This window comes from Coregonus clupeaformis, chromosome 20 (genome assembly GCF_020615455.1).
Source record: "Coregonus clupeaformis isolate EN_2021a chromosome 20, ASM2061545v1, whole genome shotgun sequence".
Lineage (NCBI taxonomy): Eukaryota > Metazoa > Chordata > Actinopteri > Salmoniformes > Salmonidae > Coregonus > Coregonus clupeaformis.
The window spans coordinates 40909903-40929579 of record NC_059211.1 but is presented as its reverse complement, the minus strand read 5'-3'; the positions used below and the strand labels follow the sequence as shown (position 1 = coordinate 40929579).

Sequence of the window (19677 nt, the reverse complement as noted above, 5' to 3'; positions counted from 1 at the left end):
AGGCTAGCTTTTTCAAACAGAAATTTGTATCCTGTAGCACTAACTCCAAAAAGTTTTGGGACACTGTAAAGTCCATGGAGAATAAGAGCACCTCCTCCCAACTGCCCACTACACTGAGGCTAGGAAACACTATCACCACCGATAAATCTACAATAATCGAGAATTTCAACAAGCATTTTGTTACGGCTGGCCATGCTTTCCACCTGGCTACCACTACCCCGGCCACCAGCTCTGCACCCTCCGCTGCAACTTGCCCATGCCCCACCCACTTCTCCTTCACACAAATTCAGACAGCTGATGTTCTGAAAGAGCTGCAAAATCTGAACCCCTACAAATCATCTGGGCTAGACAATCTGGACCCTTTCTTTCTAAAACTAGCCGCCAAAATTGTCGCAACTCCTATTACTAGCCTGTTCAACCTCTCTTTCGTAACGTCTGAGATCCCCAGAGATTGGAAAGCTGCCGCGGTCATCCCCCTCTTCAAAGGGGGTGACACTCTAGATCCAAACTGTTACAGACCTATATCCATCCTGCCCTGCCTTTCGAAAGTTTTTGAAAGCCAAGCTAACAAACAGATCACCGACCATTTCGAATCCCACCGTACCTTTCCCGCTATGCAATCCGGTTTCCGAGCTGGTCATGGGTGCACCTAAGCCACGCTCAAGGTCCTAAACGATATTATAACCGCGATCGATAATAGACAGTACTGAGCAGCCGTTTTCATCGACCTGGCCAAGGCTTTCGACTCTGTCCACCACCGCATTCTTATTGGCTAAATAGCCTTGGTTTCTCAAATGACTGCCTCGCCTGGTTCACCAACTACTTCTCAGATAGAGTTCAATGTGTCAAATCGGAGGGCCTGTTGTCTGGACCTCTGGCAGTCTCTATGGGGGTGCCACAGGGTTCAATTCTTGGGCCGACTCTTTTCTCTGTGTATATCAATGATGTCGCTCTTGCTGCTGGTGACTCTCAGATCCACCTCTACGCAGACGACACCATTTTGTATACATCTGGCCCTTCATTGGACACTGTGTTAACAAACCTCCAAACGAGCTTAAATGCCATACAACACTCCTTCAGTAGCCTCCAACTGCTCTTAAACACTAGTAAAACTAAATGCATGCTCTTCAATCGAACACTGCTGGCACCCGCCCACCCGACTAGCCCACCCGACTAGAATCACTACTCTCGACGGATCTGACCTAGAGTATGTGGACAACTACAAATACCTAGGTGTCTGGTTAGACTGTAAACTCTCCGTCCAGACTCACATTAAGCATCTCCAATCCAAAGTTAAATCTAGAATCAGCTTCCAATTTCGCAACAAAGCCTCCTTCACTCATGCTGCCAAACATGCCCTCGTAAAACTGACTATCCTACCGATCCTTGACTTCAGCGATGTCATTTAAAAAATAGCCTCCAACACTCTACTCAGCAAATTGGATGTAGTCTATCACAGTGCCATCCGTTTTGTCACCAAAGCCCCATATACTACCCACCACTGTGACCTGTACGCTCTTGTTGGCTGGTCCTCACTACATATTCGTCGCCAAACCCACTGGCTCCAGGCCATCTATAAATCACTGCTAGGCAAATCCCTACCTTATCTTAGCTCATTGGTCACCATAGCAACACCCACCCGTAGTATGCGCTCCAGCAGGTATATCTCACTGGTCATCCCCAAAGCCAACACCTCCTTTGGCCGCCATTCCTTCCAGTTCTCTGCTGCCAATGACTGGAACGAATTGCAAAAATCTCTGAAGCTGGAGACTCTTATCTCCCTCACTAACTTTAAGCATCAGTTGTCAGAGCACCTTACCGATCACTGCACCTGTACACAGCCCATCTGAAATTAGCCCACCCAACTACCTCATCCCCATATTGTTATTTATTTTGCTAATTTGCACCCCAGTATCTCTATTTGCACATCATCTTTTGTACATCTATCATTCCAGTGTTAATACTAATTGTAATTATTTTGCACTATGACCTATTTATTGCCTTACCTCCATAACGTGCTACATTTGAACACACTGTATATATATTTTCTGTTGTATTTTTGACTTTATGTTTTGTTTTACCCCATATGTAACTCTGTGTTGTTGTTTTTATCGCACTGCTTTGCTTTATCTTGGCCAGGTCGCAGTTGTAAATGAGAACTTGTTCTCAACTGGCTTACCTGGTTAAATAAAGGTGAAATAAAATAAATTTAAAAAAGACCTTATTTTCAGCGTTTATCCAAAAACCCTCCAAAAACGCCATTCATTTTCTCCATAGGCTTTGTTCAATGAACCATAGCGGAGTTAGTGCCTACAAAAAGACGCCATTATTATTTCTCTATTGTAAACGGGTTGGTTGTTTACAACAAAACTGATGCATGAGCAACTTTGGGGTAAAACAGACGGGGTTGGCTTAGATTGTTGACAACATGTGAACTATATTTTGTCTCCAATGTTTATTGAAAACATAAATAAATGTGTACAATGAGCATTTGTTATCTCTCAAATACATAATTACAGTTGTTGGTTAGCTAGCTAGCGAATTTGAGCCATATTAGCATTGACATGAAATCAGCCAAAACACATTCACATTTACATTTTAGTCATTTAGCAGACGCTCTTATCAAATCAAATCAAATCAAATGTTAGTGCCCACATGCGCCGAATACAACAGGTGCAGACATTACAGTGAAATGCTTACTTACAGCCCTTAACCAACAGTGCATTTATTTTTAATGAAAAAGTAGAATAAAACAACAAAAAAGTGTCGAGAAAAAAAGAGCAGAAGTCAAATAAAATAACAGTAGGGAGGCTATATATACAGGGGGGTACCGGTGCAGAGTCAATGTGCGGGGGCACCGGCTAGTTGAGGTAGTTTAATTAATATGTACATGTGGGTAGAGTTAAAGTGACTATGCATAAATAATTAACAGAGTAGCAGCAGCGTAAAAAGATATCCAGAGCGACTTACAGTTAGTGAGTGCATACTTTTTCATACACCTCAAAACAAGACATGGTATCAAGATTAAGATTAAACTAGCTGAAACGAGTCACTTACGATTCCCCACATGGCAGTTTCTTGTCATTGTCGGTAGCTATCTGGCCATCCAGAATCACAACAATTCCCCATTGAAGCGTGCACATCGTTTTTGTGACGTTGTCAGCTAACCCATCTATAGTGTCTGTGACAGCATTGGCTGTGCCATTGAAGCTATAATCCATAGGAATCCCCACCAAGTTGACTAGGCCTACTTTGACCACTTTAAAATGGCGGAAGCATGGTGGAAGCCCCCAATGGCGCTGCCCATGCTAAAACTGCCTTTCGGCCACTAGAGGCCTCTATTATTCTCTATGGATATGGTTCATTTTGCCACAATGTTCAGAACATTGCAGATAGAACTGCAATGTGTAAAGCACAAACGAGTCTCCAAAGAGGGCTCTATCTGCAGCATTGTAACTTTGCGCCTTCACTGTATGCCCAAAGTTTGGCATCATGAGGAATCTCATCTGATATTCTTAAAGTTACAATTCTCTTTGATAAATACATTTAATAGCCGGTATGTCGGCTAAACAAAAGAGACAGAAAATGTAGTACAGTTAATGTTTTTGTTTGTGTAATAGTTTGCTATTTTGCTTTTCTACTAGGCCTATATGCTACTACTACTGCTTCCAGCATGATACGTGTGTTGTGTAAGGTTGGAATGGCTACTGTGAGTGACACTAAAAAAATAAAGGATTTGCAAATTGCAAATGGACCAATAACGCAAGTACTGTATTGCTTTATATTATACTATCTTATATTATATTGTATTGTACCACAAAACCAGAAGACCACAATACGGATTGTAGGATTGTCATTAGTTTTAACATTTGCCTAGGCCTACCTTTGAGCGTGCACATCAAATGTGTAAATAGGCCTACTATGAGGAAAGAGAACACAAACTTGAAGGACAGCTTCAATGGCCCACACTGTGTGTACTGTAGCCTTAGTATCTTATGTCTCACAAGAGGGCAATCTGTAATCCTAATGATCATCACCATAATGAATGAAGCAGGGGTGTAAAGTACTTAAGTCAAAATACTTTAAAGTACTACTTAAGTCGTTTTTTCGGGTATCTGTACTTTACATTACTATTTATATTTTTGACAACTTTTACTTTTACTCCACTACATTCTTTAAGAAAATATGTATTTTCTACTCCCATACATTTTCTTGACACCCGAATGCTCAGGCAGGACAGTAATATGGTCCAATTCACACATGTATCAATATAACGCGTTGTCATCCCTACTGCCTCTGATCTGGCAGTCACAAATACTGCGTTTGTAAATAATGTCTGAGTATTGGAGTGTGCCACCGGCTATGTGTAAATTTTAAAAAATAACAATAACATGGTGCCGTCTGGTTTGCTTAATATAATGTATTTGATGTAGGGTGAATACGAAATAAGTGGGACGTTTTATGCATTTCTGTCTTCTGTAACCTCCTTTGACATCTATCCAACATATTAGCCCAACACATGATACATTTCTGAAATCTTTGAGATGTTTCCTAATCACACACAAAATACATTTTGATATCATATTCACAGGAGGCATGACACACCGATTTGTGTACACTGAGTCAAAATCCTATTTTCAGTTCGCATTCGGTAGACTGGGACAGCAGGTTAGATAAACCATTCAATTCAATTGTGTGTGATTAGGAAACATCTGACGATTTCAGAAATGTATCATGTGTTGGGCTAATATGTTGGCTAGATGTCGGAATAAGTTACAGAAGAAGGAAATGCAAAAAGTGTCCCACTTTTTCTGAATTCACTCAAATACAGTACTACAAGAAAAAAATTAACAGGATATAGTACTACATGAACCAGAGCTCTGCCTAACTTAAGTACAGTGTAATGTAATGTAAACTGGATCTCTTTCCTCCATTGGAAAAGCTTACAAGACTGTCCCACTTTAGCTATTCCATGCTGTTCTACTTTAGCTAGCTATGGTTGGTAAACCAGGACAACTAAAAAATTACTGAATTACAAAATTGAAACATAATATTGGCAACTTTTTTATGTGTTTTGATTGACCAGTTCATAGTATATACATTTACATCACAATTTGGCACAGTGCATTATTTATGACCGTTTTATAACCTTAACATCAAAACAGAAAAAAAGCTATGTCACTGATCTTACCGTGTGCTTCACTGGGTGAGCTTCCTGTTTGTAGCTTGCTCTGCCGCTCTCTATGATGTCACACCAATGAAGTGATGTGATTTTGATCATGTGGTTCTCTGCAAGAAATAAACTTGTCAGGATTAAGCTGTCCCAGTTTATATGATGTCCCACTCTTTCCGAATTCACCCGATAGCATTTACTTTTACTTTTTACTTTTACTCAAGTATGACAATGTAGTACTTTTCCACCACTGTACTTAGGTACATTTAAAACCAGATACTTTTAGACTTTTACTCAAATAGTATTTTACTGGGTGACTTTCACTTTTACTTGAGTCATTTTCCTATCTTTACTTTAACTCAAGTATGACAATCGTGTACTTTTCCACCACTGGAATTAAGTAGCCTAGGTTATTCATCTTACTTAAAAGTCTGACAAATAGGGATGCTAATAAAGGCAATTTCCTCCTTTCCAATGCATAGCCGCGGGAAGTAGGCGGTGCTGAGGGAGCTGCAGCACCTTGATAAATCGAAATGATAAAATATATATTTAAAAAATATATTTAAAACATTTTTGGGCCACCAAATTAATGCACTAGGCCAGGGTTCTTCAATTCCGGTCCTGGAGGGCCGAAACACTTCTGTTTTTTATTTCTACCTGGTAGTTAATTGCACTCACCTGGTGTCCCAGGTCTGAATTAGCCCCTGATTAGAAGGAGAGGATGAAAAACAGAGGTTTTTTCGGCCCTCCAGGACCAGAATTGAAGAACCCTGCACTAGGCCTTTATTACTCCTGTGTGAGCGGAGAAAAATACTGGTCAGCAGAGCGGAGAAAAATACTCCTGCAAAAATATTATTATTCATGATTTACGTTGGGTGATTGGTTGAGCCTTCTAGGGCGTGTGACATCACACCGATGCGTTGCAGAGCCATCTGTTTAGCTTTCTGCGGGCATGAGCAGTAAGCACCGAATGACTTGGGAAACCCAGCATCAGCTTAATTAACTGGGGAATAAATGAACGCCTCACCAGCTAGCTACAAATCTATTTTAGTTTCACTGTCCGATTCATAAAACAAGTCCACTTATTGTTATTTTTACCTTTCCACAAACTGTATGTTGCTTGATATGAGCAAGTTAACCCAAATGTATCAAAGAATAGGAAATCACCATTAGTTGGCTAGTAACGTTAGTGGCTAGTGCCTGGCCACTTAACTAGCTAGCTAGCTACATTACGGTAATTTAGCTATCCTTCTAAATGTGGTGGTCAGTGGATAAACTAACTATGAGTTGAACATATTTGTCTGAAAACGAACTTGTCACCAGTTATTGTTGCCCATGGTAGAATCCTATTTAACCAGCTGGCTCCTGAAACCTATGTCTATGTGCCAATGAGCTCCTGAGTGTAACGCAGTCTAGCTAACATTAGCTAGCTAGCGTCACTAGCTGAGCTGTTTTATAAAAAATGGCTGAGGTGACTCAAACCCTTTAGCTAGCTAACAAGCCCACCTCGGCAACAATGTTATTGGGGTGTCGGAATACTAGATATGTCTTTTAATTTTAAGATAACTGTCATTGAAGTTGGTGGTTAGCTACTACTGGTTTTAGATCCAAGGCAAGAGAAATTGTCTGCCATTGTTTTGTGTTTTGGTAAGGGCTTGGAGTGATGTTAAGCACCCAAGAAGCCTCAACCAATCACCCGACACATAATAATGACTTTGCCTCCGGCTATCCTACAAAAGGAAATTTCACGTACAGTACAGAACAGTACAGTTTATTCAGTAGAGTAGAGTACAGTACAGTACAGTACAGTACAGTTGAATTCAGTAGAGTACAGTAGGGTACAGTACAGTTTAATTCAGTACAGTACAGTACAGTAGAGTTTAATTCAGTACAGTACAGTACAGTACAGTACAGCTTAGTTCAGTAGAGTATAGTACATTAAAGTAGAGTAGGGTACAATACAGTACATTATACTGTACTATACTCTAGTGTACTGTACTGTACTGTACTGAACTATACTTTTCTTTACTTTACAGTACTCTATTGTGCTCTATTGTTTTGTACTGTACCCTAATGTACTGTACTGTAATATACTCAACTTTTCTTTACTGTACTGTAATGTACTGTACTCTGGTGTAATCTACTGTACTGTGCTGTGCTGTGCTGTCCAAACTTGTGAAACATAGATGTCTATGTTTGGGCCAAATTAAGGCCCAGACCAAATCTGAACCAATTATAGACATCTATATTTGGGCCAAATATAGGCCGGTTCGGACCGGACCAAATATGAACCAAACATAGACATCTATTAATGTTGAAATCAAGGCGGGTTCGGACCGCACCAATAAAATACCAAAAAAAGATGGGCGGTCTGGACAGGACCAAAGAAAGACATCCAAAAGACGTCTGCGTCGCTCCGTACTTAGTGGGATAGGCCCTACAACTGTCCCCCATCATAACCCAAAATGTAAGGTTGTTTTTTCATTGTCAATTGAGTCTTTTAACAATGTAGGTTAAAAGCTATATCTTTAAAATATGTTAAAACTATCAATCTCACTATCAGTCCTTGCAATCTAGCTCTGTCTATTAATAATTTCCATCCCTCATTTTACCAAAGAAAGGGTGTTGAAATGATAAAGACTGGGCTTTTAATACCTCATCTAGGCATACAGACCTATAGCAAAATAATCATGCTTATCATATAGGTTATCATTGTTGTCTTTGCCAGAGAGCGCTGCCGAGCCTAACCAGAGAGCAATATTAACTGTTCTAGAACAACACTCCGTGGCATTTTTCGGTTATGAAAATGTGATCTTGCAACCGGGAAAGAAGCCTAGGCTATCGTCACAACTGAAGCCTTTTTTTTTAGTCCCGCCCTCCTTCTCTTGCTCTCATCGACTGTTATGTGGGCGTAGGGTTCTGTATTTCAAAAATAAGTGATGTCAAGACCAGCGTTTCCCCCCCCTCTAAATATTGACTGCCAACCAATCGAATGAGTGAACTCATTCAACAAATGATGCTAAGGAGGTGTTTTATCTAGTAGGGGATTGTTATATGAAGGCTAGGCTATAGGTCGAAAATCATGTAGGCTTTTCTGTTTTATATTCCTACACGACTAGGCTACACCTACTCGGCATATGCCTATTGCAGGCTGAACTCGAAACGCTACTAAGTCCCTACTCGGCATATGCCTATTGCAGGCTGAACTTGAAACGCTACTAAGTCCCGTAAACTCCGTGGTGTCGTTGATTTAATTTATTTACCCACCTTTACAAAAGTTTAGTAGCCTAAATATTTTAAGTATAACAGATGGTCGCCTATACTGCTACAGTAATGTGCTCAGTGGAAGAAGATAACTTTGCTTATCAAATGACGAAACTGTTCCCGCGCACTGTCTGAACAAACACTTTCCTATTAATGAACCAAAAGAAGGACGATATCCAGACCATGTATCATCATTTGAAAATGGGCGGGAAGTTTACATAAAAGTCTGAACAAGCATCTCTCCAAATGTCATTGGATAACCTAACGTTGTCAGAAATATTTCTTTCCAAGATCTCTTTCTCAGCCGGGACTGGTGAGAGCAAGTCGGCAATCAGACGCTACAAAGTTGCAAGCGCTTATCGAAACGGCAGCCATGGATACAGTTGCAGGACATAGGCGACGCTTTTGAGAGGAGCAGACCAGCATTTTGGGGAGTTTCAGAGGAGTTGCACCTGTAGGCTAACCTATGTCGTCAAGCCCGGAGTGAAGTAGGCTATCGAACGTCGTAGGGTATCTATGAAACAGAATAGCGTAATATGGGTTTTTACTCAAGGTCGAATTGGACATTGAATGTGAGTTGTAGCCTAATGTGTTGTAACTGTTTGGTGATATCATTTCATGTACATATCCCCCCTCCCTGTATTTAGAAGACATTATTAGGCTATAGGTTAAAATATAATGAGGGTAGGCTATGCTGCCTGCAGAGTTGGATAAAATCATCTGGAATAACACCGGTTTAGCCTATAAATAAATATGGTAAATATCCATGAACTCTATTTCAGAATCTCAAATGTTATCGACTACACGTGAACGGGGTTCAAGAATAAAGATTAAACTTCAACTCTGCAGGCTGGACGATTGGAATTAGTATTTAGTTTTTCAACTTAGTGCATCTTGGTCCACTACTGGAAATCCCAAACACCAATCCAACGTGATGAAAATAATTTTTTTTAAGGAAGGTGATGATGACCATAAACTTGAGTTGGAAATGGCGTGACATCCCTGTTGTTTTCCGTGCCGAAGCGAGTTGTTACAGTGGGATGGCATTAAAAAGGGAGGCGGACCCTGGCAGTGTAGCCTACCAATTTCTTTTAGAGGGCTACGGACTATTTACTACACTTTAGCAGTGCCTTGCGTCACAACCAAGACTTACCATCAAAATCAAGCACATACAGAGGAGGCCTATCAACGTTTTTAACCTGTATAATTTAACCTTATTCTCTTTATTGTTTTCGTCCACCAAGAATGACTGGAGAGACAAACAGACTGAGCAGTGCATCTGCAAGAGGAGACTTAGCAGAAGTTGAGATGTTATTACAGAACGGAGCAGATGTTAATGCAAACAATGAATTCGGCAGGACACCGTTACAGGTTGGTGATACATTTTCTATGAAGCCTAAATCTATAAATTCATGATTCAGTCTATTCAGAAGTTATATGATCGATTTCAACTTAAACTACAACATCTTAGCATATGTGTGCATTGACATAATGTAAAATACACTAAACGGTGTGCTTTGGTGACAAATAAAGTGGTACAAGTATTAAGAGGCTATACAATTTCTGTAACTTGGACTTAATTGAAAAAATCCAAGTGATTTTCAAGGCCTTATATAGCATAGACTACTATGTTGGATGTCATATTTTTATTGTATGATTTATGGAATTAGAGGGCTTTAAAGTGACTTATAGGCCGTACTTTAGTAGCACTATCTGAACCACAAAAAACCCCAATGTAGATTAATGATTTATATATGATTTAACAGAGAAGTGAAATACAGAATACAACACTCTAATTGCAATGCAATGTTGTTGTTGTTGTTTTTAGAATATCTTCTTATTTTTTATTTTTTTTAACACATTCTGTAGGCTAAAAGTTTAGCAGCTTTATATTTCTTAATGAAGATGGTGAATCACATGGGTTCACTATGAAAACTCGTTGAATAATGTGATTACGTTTTGGTATTTTTAAAGAATAATTTGTGCCATAGATCATTGATCAATAGTGATAAAGAAGATAATATAGAAACTTCAAGACACTGCATGACCCCATGCACCACTTTGGGCCCGCATGCACACTCAAATAGGCCTATGAAAAATGTAATTGTTTTCAACAAGAATATTTCTCGAATTATAGGCCTATAGTTAAACAATTTCATCTCATGCTAAAATTATGATGGTTGATAACTTATACGGTATTGCTTTGCTTAAATTGTTACCTCCTTGACCGATACCTCTGAATAACTGCCTTGAACCACATGGGAGTCCCAAAATGCTATGTTTGCTATAGGAATGTAACTACAGTTTATTGTTTTGTCAAATTACACAATCAAACTCATATGAAAAACTAACAAATTGCAGATTGTGAAAGACTTGGTTGATTTGGACAGCCTGTTCATACGACCATGCTGCATAGATGTTCAGATAGGCTAATCTCTTACCATGTCATAGGGCATAGGGCACAGATGAAAATGCTAAAAGTGGTTCAAGTATGGTTCATTGACTGAACCATAACACACGTTTTTGAGAAATGTAGGACAAGTTGCTTTAACCTGTTGAATGTATAATTACAATTTACAAATTGGCATACTCAAATTCAAAGCGCTCAAAGCTTGACCTTTGTTAATTAAAAAAACGATAATCTAAGTAGGCCTATGACACAAAACTGTGTCATACAAAAAACTCAGTCACAAAACTGTAATAAGCTATTCGTATCACTCCTCTATTCCAAATGAAAAATATATAGGCCTATCATGAAACTTAATTATATAATGATGATCAGCTAAGGCTCTGTGATTGAATTAAGTGTATGCCTGTTTATCAGAAGGTAATTGGTCTACAGCATTTAGGTGGAAGAAGAATCAAAAAGGTTAAGATAATAGATTATATCCCAGGACTGATACATATTTTAGTGGGTTCGATTTGTTTTGGATCATTCCTTTTGAAAACATAGGTGTAAATCTAGACCTGTGTGTCTCTGCAACATAGCCCTAAATTATTTCTATTAAAACAGTAGCCTTTACTTCCTATAGCCTACATTTGTCTTTATATTATTATTTATGTGTAATTATCCTGCTCTATTCCTCTTCTCATTATATTTTACAGGTGATGAAACTTGGTAACCCAGCCATCGCGGAAGCGCTGCTGAGGGCGAACGCAAATCCAAACGTGCGCGACCATGTCAGGGGTCTCACTATCACTCATGATGCTGCAAGGGATGGATATGTGGACACCCTACGCGTCCTGATGGATTATGGCGCAGACGTCAACTTCCTGGACAACGACGGCAATCTTCCATTGCATCTAGCGGCAAGAGAAGGCTATCTTGATGTGGTTCAGCTCCTTGTTGGTTGTACGACGGACGCCGCAAGGCGCAACTCCAGAGGCCATACACCTTATGATTTGGCGACTATGAACCATAGAGTATCCATTGCGCAATACATTCAGGCGCACATGAATTTATGAATATACATGGGACAATCCTGACTGGGATAAAGAGGTGGAGAGAGAGGGAGAGATTAGCAAAAATGTAATCTACCTCTCCTTGGTTACAATGTGTTTGGATGTTTTCAGACATGATAGCCTCAACCCTCAACCATAAAGGATATCATGAACTCAGGGGAGTTACGTTTCCTTGTAACCTGATAAGAACACAAAATTCCATATAGGTTTTGACTTCAGTTTGCTCCATTGCGGAAAAAAATGTGACAAGATTATATGCCACTGGATCTATAACAATAATTGTAATCAATGTAACACTTTTAGGCCCACAACATTTCCCCAACAACTCAACAACATCTGGAGCTGCAACATGATGTCGAGTTTTTGGATGTTGCCTATAGTGGCATAAGCCTAATGGCTGGTGAAAATTAAGAGGAATTTGTCTTTCAAATTCAATTCAATCCGAATATTATAATAACTGAATTTGAGATGGGTTTAGTAGGCTATAACGACCATTTCAAATGAAATGAGGAACAACATTGTATCGTTTAACTTCCGTAGGCTGTAACAATTTAAATAGATGACCCTCTTCATCCATTGTACTCTTGTGCACCATAGCAAATGTCTTATTTTGTCCCATTTGTCATGGTTAATTAAACTCATGCTATTTCGAGTAAAAAGCTGTAGCCTATACCTTTCTTCTCCTTGTCCTTGCAGACCATTGGTAATAAATTACCAATCTAATGGTAGCCTGACTGATGTGGCGATTCTTTTCGATTTTATTTGCACTTTGTAAATAGGGAAACAAGTACATTTTGTAATGAACTGTGAAACCATGCGTTTGCTAATATTGACGTTTTATTTTGTACCAAAGACAGCAACCGACTACAGGTCTGCATTGTTTAACCTGTTTGTTTAATTTTCTGATTGGCGTTTTAGGTCACAATTTGTTTTAAATTGAATGTAGACGGCGTCATTTTACTATATTGTCTTCTATTTGAATATTGCTAATCGATGTTTTGCACTGTTGTCATTTGTGAGACGAATAAATTCAGTTGTCCACTGATTATTAGATTGTTGTGTTGTTGTTGTTTTTTAGCATTTGACATTTTTTCTAGATCCCCATGCTTTTATCATAGCCTAGGCTACTCAGCACTACAGTTGTGATCAATGCACCTACTTGAATGATTGTGTAATACACTATAGCCTTTCCTTTACTCAGTCATTCGAGGAAAATATAGGCTATTCAAAGTGGACCTATATATTGGAATGAAATATCTGAGCTGGAGCGCAAATAGCCTACATAGCGTTCGAAATGAAAAATGCAGCAAAATATTGTTACTCATATCCAAACATGGGCTAGATGACATCCCCGTTACTTCTGAATTGAGTGTCTAGTAATATCAGTGTGATTATGAAATCACGTAATGTTAGTTTTGAGGTGGCTATAGAGTTTCTTTATTTTATGGGGCTATTCAAACCATTGCATGTCTGTCTATAGGCCACCCTAATTTCACATTCAAACAGATTTTGAATCAGTACATCATCTCAGCATGCCTCACTTACAATTACAGTAATACTTATAGGATAGTTCAGATGCCATTATGGCACATGTTAGATCACATTATTTGATATAACCAAGACAAATAATATCTGCATGAAATTATAGGCCACTCACCACTTGGATAGGCGATTCTTATATATATTGTTATATTGTTATTCCTTTGCAAATTGACAGTGCAATGAACATTAAAATACGAACTTCAAACAATCACACGCTTGTGCTGGCCACTTGAAGAGAAGCAAAGCAAAACCATAGGCTACAACCGTTAGGTGAGTAGGAGGAACATGTCCCTTTTAATCCCACCGTCATATTTTCGAATTTTGGCGCTTTGAATGGCAATATTATTTTTATTTGAAAAGCGAGAAAACGTGAATATTTATTAGAAAGAAAACACACTGCATAAATATCAGCGTAGTCAAACTGTGAATGGCTATGTAATAGCTACTATAAATATGTGTTTGGCTTCTTCCTGGTTGTGTGCATCTCATCGTGTTGTCGCTCAAACAAGTTTGATAATTAATGCAAGAAAAGCGAAGAGACTACTTTAATAAATCGGGATACAATCACTAAGGCACAAGTAGTCAGGTAGGTATCCGATTGAATGTAATTATCAGTGCATCTTCATGATTGTCCGATTCAGATGTAGGTTAGATTTGATATGGTTTGAAATTACAAATGTAGGAATCCTGTCCATTAAAGGATGTCAGAACGTGTATGATGGTTTATGGATTTTATATAGGCTGTTTTTCAGATACTCCTGGATTTCTGGAAATTCTGCACTGTCAAACATTTTTCCACAACTTGAGCGTGCGAGAGGGGGGAGTTATGGCCCATGATGAATATTGCAATATGATACAGTATTACTGTTGAGAACTTCTGGTGCGAATTGGAAGGAAGTTACATCTAAAAGTGATGACCCTAAACATGGTTTGAATAGAAAATACATTGATAACCCTGATTTAGACGCCACATGGGCAGATTAATAATAAATACATCCATGTTTGTTTTCCCCATATCTTTAGACATCCTCACTATGATTAATTGTTCTTATCAGTACCTTATTTTGACCATTCTCTCACTCACCCTCATACCAGTTTCACCCCTTATGTCTCATTCCATTATGGCTGTTTCATTGCCTCTGCAGCTGAGTCAGTCGATTCTATCCAAAAACAAATCAGTGGAATATTTTATTTTATTTTAAAAAACAACAACGTTTATTTAACCAGGAAAGGCACATTAAGACACACATAGTCACTTTACAAGGGAGACATTTAGTCCCAGTAAGACGTGGGCAGTCTAGCCATTATCCAGGGTTCAAGGTGACGAAAGTCAAAAGACATTTCAACTGGCACAGAATCTTTTTCACAATCGGCTAGACCCGGGGGGAGGGAAAAAAGAGAGAACGAGAGAGAAAGAGTGACAATGTACGAACTCATCCTCTGTTACTGTCTGATTTCATAACAGGATTGTCTCACTAAGTTGCCCTGTGGCCCACTGCATTATGAGTTGATCAACATCTACACACCCCTAACACTGTTGGTGTAACTCCTGGTCTCTTTACACCCAGGGAAGTAGGGGACTAAAAACTATTTTGACATGAAAAGAGAATCCAGAGAGCCTTTGACCTCTGTGTCATGCCCAACTTTTGGAACATGACCTCTATCTACACTGGAATTTGAATGTGTTACCTTTCTCATTGACATGGCAAAGAGATATTTCCCTTTTTTTTCTCGAGAAACGATTCAGAAAAATGGTGCTTGCAGCTAAAGAACGCCTAACCACAACAGGGTGTGTGTGTATATATATACAGTGGGGAGAACAAGTATTTGATTCACTGCCGATTTTGCAGGTTTTCCTACTTACAAAGCATGTAGAGGTCTGTAATTTTTATCATAGGTACACTTCAACTGTGAGAGACGGAATCTAAAACAAAAATCCATAAAATCACATTGTATGATTTTTAAGTAATTAATTTGCATTTTATTGCATGACATAAGTATTTGATACATCAGAAAAGCAGAACTTAATATTTGGTACAGAAACCTTTGTTTGCAATTACAGAGATCATACGTTTCCTGTAGGTCTTGACCAGGTTTGCACACACTTCAGCAGGGATTTTGGCCCACTCCTCCATACAGACCTTCTCCAGATCCTTCAGGTTTCGGGGCTGTCGCTGGGCAATACAGACTTTCAGCTCCCTCCAAAGATTTTCTATTGGGTTCAGGTCTGGAGACTGGCTAGGCCACTCCAGGACCTTGAGATGCTTCTTACGGAGCCACTCCTTAGTTGCCCTGGCTGTGTGTTTCGGGTCATTGTCATGCTGGAAGACCCAGCCATGACCCATCTTCAATGCTCTTACTGAGGGAAGGAGGTTGTTGGCCAAGATCTCGCGATACATGGCCCCATCCATCCTCCCCTCAATACGGTGCAGTCGTCCTGTCCCCTTTGCAGAAAAGCATACCCAAAGAATGATGTTTCCACCTCCATGCTTCACGGTTGGGATGGTGTTCTTGGGGTTGTACTCATCCTTCTTCTTCCTCCAAACACGGCGAGTGGAGTTTAGACCAAAAAGCTAAATTTTTGTCTCATCAGACCACATGACCTTCTCCCATTCCTCCTCTGGATCATCCAGATGGTCATTGGCAAACTTCAGACGGGCCTGGACATGCGCTGGCTTGAGCAGGGGGACCTTGCGTGCGCTGCAGGATTTTAATCCATGACGGCGTAGTGTGTTACTAATGGTTTTCTTTGAGACTGTGGTCCCAGCTCTCTTCAGGTCATTGACCAGGTCCTGCCGTGTAGTTCTGGGCTGATCCCTCACCTTCCTCATGATCATTGATGCCCCACGAGGTGAGATCTTGCATGGAGCCCCAGACCGAGGGTGATTGACCGTCATCTTGAACTTCTTCCATTTTCTAATAATTGCGCCAACAGTTGTTGCCTTCTCACCAACCTGCTTGCCTATTGTCCTGTAGCCCATCCCAGCCTTGTGCAGGTCTACAATTTTATCCCTGATGTCCTTACACAGCTCTCTGGTCTTGGCCATTGTGGAGAGGTTGGAGTCTGTTTGATTGAGTGTGTGGACAGGTGTCTTTTATACAGGTAACGAGTTCAAACAGGTGCAGTTAATACAGGTAATGAGTGGAGAACAGGAGGGCTTCTTAAAGAAAAACTAACAGGTCTGTGAGAGCCGGAATTCTTACTGGTTGGTAGGTGATCAAATACTTATGTCATGCAATAAAATGCAAATTAATTACTTAAAAATCATACAATGTGATTTTCTGTATTTTTGTTTTAGATTCCATCTCTCACAGTTGAAGTGTACCTATGATAAAAATTACAGACCTCTACATGCTTTGTAAGTAAGAAACCCTGCAAAATCGGCAGTGTATCAAATACTTGTTCTCCCCACTGTATATACTTCCTATTTCTTTCAGCAGTGTATTCTGGTTAGGGAGAGTGACAGGAGGGCCTTCATCAAAGGCAGCTTCCTCCCGCAGGCTTTCTCAGTGTGGAACATGGCTGCAGGGAGGATCAGTGAGCAGGTTGTGTAGAAAATATAAATCCCCACGTACACAGATGTATTATCGTTTTTCTACTAGAATACTACTTTAGGATTACTACCTGGCTCTGTCTACGTACAAAAGTGTGCTACAATTCTGAGTTGGAGACTGCACCGAATAGGTCAATGTCTTATGTGTAAAGCAATTGTGAATGTTGTTTTTCTATTCGTGTTTTTTTTTTTTTATCAGTACAAATTGTTTCTTATACTCTTGTTGGAAATATTGGTTTTGTTTTGACAATGGAGGCAAGTTTATTATTAATATCAAATCCCTCTACTGGACATATTTTCAATTACAAGTTCAAAATGTGCAACTGTTGGTAGGTTGGTTAATTCCGGAAATGTAAGGAGAACATTTTGTAGAAACAACACACATTGCTTGTGTCTCGAGGGTTTGCAAAACAGAGTACATTTGTTAGAATAGAAACTGCCTGGTTTTAGCTAAGACACCATTAAAAAAAATCACTAACAAACATGTTCCATAGCATAGTTTCTATTTATTATTTGCCTGTAGTACATATCATATGCATATTTATACATTACAAAGACAATTCTCACAGGCACCCATACAAACACACCTTACATATATCTGCTAGTCTTGCAGTGCATTCCTGTAATTTATGCTGTTGGGGGCTGTGGATAATTTGAAGTACACAATCTCATTGTTGCTTCATCTTTCAGCATTCCCACCATCTCTAGTTTCCTTAAAACTCATGGGCAGCGACCAGGCCAATCCTAAACCATGTCTGGGATCCATGTTCACTCCCCTCATCTCTTTCAGATAATCTGAGTCCCATGCCAGCCTGGGAGCTAATCAACATCCATCTCATAAGACCGAAGGCAATGGAGCTCCACACTGAATGGAGATCAAAATAAAACAAAAAGATTTAAGGAAAAATCCACACAAACACTATCTTTTGGTATTTTTTTCATTAGTCCACTGTTGATACAGTCCCAAAATGTTTTGCATGTCAGCTGTCAAGTTTTCAAGGCATAGGATTTTCAAGAAGCAAAGTGTCACCTGCCAGTCATCATGATTATGCGTTTCACATCAAATAATGATGTGGCAAGTGACACTTTGCTTCTTGAAAGTCCAATATCTTGAAAACATTTTGGGACCGTATCAACAGTGGACTAATGATCACTCAAGGCATGTTTTCAACCTCCACTGAGGAAATCTAAGATCTGTATCATTATGTCACCACGTGCAAAGGGCATACCTTACAAAGGTGACTAGCCCTCTGAATGTGATTAATTAAATGTCTGGGATGAGGAGAAAACAGAGTGACAAACTACTACATTACTTCCTTTGTAATATAGATAATACACCGCTCTTCACATAAAAAAACTTTGGACTAAGAAAATAGATCAAGATTTTATGCCTTCATAGTAATTTATGGAAAATTGGCATATTTTTCCCAACTATGAGAGAAGAGGTTTTCAATTAACAAAGTACATCTAAAATACTTTGATTAAATCATCTCCCAAAATGATCACTTAACATGAAAGATACCTTGCCCCCATTTAAAATAAAATGTAAATAAACATTTACATTTTCAACATTTACATTTAATTGGAGCCAGACAAAATACAGCAACATAACATGACCAAAACCATACCCATTATTTATTAACTATTGGTTACAGCGAACTGTGCTGATTGAATAGTTGTTAAAAGGTCCCAGCATGTTATCATAATACATTAGGTATTTTTTCTATGTTTAAGTATGAAAATCAGGAAATTCTTGGAAAAACAACATTATTTACAAGTAGGATGAGGAAACGCACGTGCTCAGACAGATGCAGACGAACACTTTGCAGCACAAAAATCAAAGGATTTGGGGTGGTTAGCACACTAATTTCCAAACCCCTTGCACAACATGATGGTTCATATGTTGAACTAATAAATAAACTCTAGGGCATGTAACTAAATTAATTTAAATTAACTCAATGACTCGTGTGTATGCATTATGAAACAGGGCCCTGTGTTTTGGTTAATCATGTCACATAACCTGGATTTTAACCTTTATTTCAAGCTTTTTCATCAAACTGTCCCCTTCTTTTTTATGTCAGATGGTCCAGCACCATCCTCAGACAATTGCTTTCATTTTTCATTAATTCTCATTTCTGGAAAATACTTAAAATAAAAGGTTAAAATCCAGGTCATGTGACATGATTAACCAAAACACAGGGGCCTAATTATGATAAATCATATGGTCTTGGTAATATGACTAAGACACTGAATTGGGTGAATTTAATGTTGAATATCTCTGCTATGAAACGTGATGTGCAGTCTAGAAAGACTGTGCTAAACAAGAGTACTTTGATTGAAAACACCTTTTGACCAACCCCTAGCAGACCAACAAACCTCTGCATCCAATATGATCACTTTCTAACTGATCATTAGTCTAAGAAACTCACCAATTAAGGATACAGTGGCGCAGTGGTCTAAGGCACTGCATCGCAGTGCTAACTGTGCCACTAGAGATCCTGGTTCGAATCCAGGCTCTGTCGCAGCCGGCCGCGACCGGGAGACTCATGGGCGGCGCACAATTGGCCCAGCGTCGTCCAGGGTAGAGGAGGGAATGGCCGGCAGGGATGTAGCTCAGTTGTTGATAGAGCATGGCGTTTGCAACGCCAGGGTTGTGGGTTCGATTCCCACGGGTGGCCAGTA

At 39.4% G+C, this 19677-nt stretch overlaps 1 protein-coding gene and 1 long non-coding RNA gene across 3 annotated transcripts; both read left to right on the top strand.

Moving 5' to 3' along the window:
- Positions 1-8226: 8226 nt before the first annotated feature.
- On the top strand, positions 8227-12950 carry cdkn2c (cyclin-dependent kinase inhibitor 2C (p18, inhibits CDK4)). 2 transcript variants are annotated; one of them, XM_041839324.2, is made up of 3 exons: positions 8227-8947; positions 9682-9808; positions 11543-12950. In XM_041839324.2, exons 2-3 carry the CDS (start codon positions 9683-9685, stop codon positions 11900-11902), a joined length of 486 nt encoding a protein of 161 aa, XP_041695258.1. In that variant the 5' UTR covers positions 8227-8947; position 9682; the 3' UTR covers positions 11903-12950. The 2 variants fall into 2 exon arrangements, with proteins under 2 accessions (XP_041695258.1, XP_041695257.1); XM_041839323.1 differs by having other exon boundaries at positions 8229-9009.
- Positions 12951-13846: 896 nt separating this feature from the next.
- Positions 13847-19510, top strand: LOC121533407. Its single transcript, XR_005994449.2, has 3 exons — positions 13847-14027; positions 16880-16987; positions 17786-19510. It is a non-coding gene; the product is annotated as an uncharacterized LOC121533407 (long non-coding RNA).
- Positions 19511-19677: the final 167 nt, after the last annotated feature.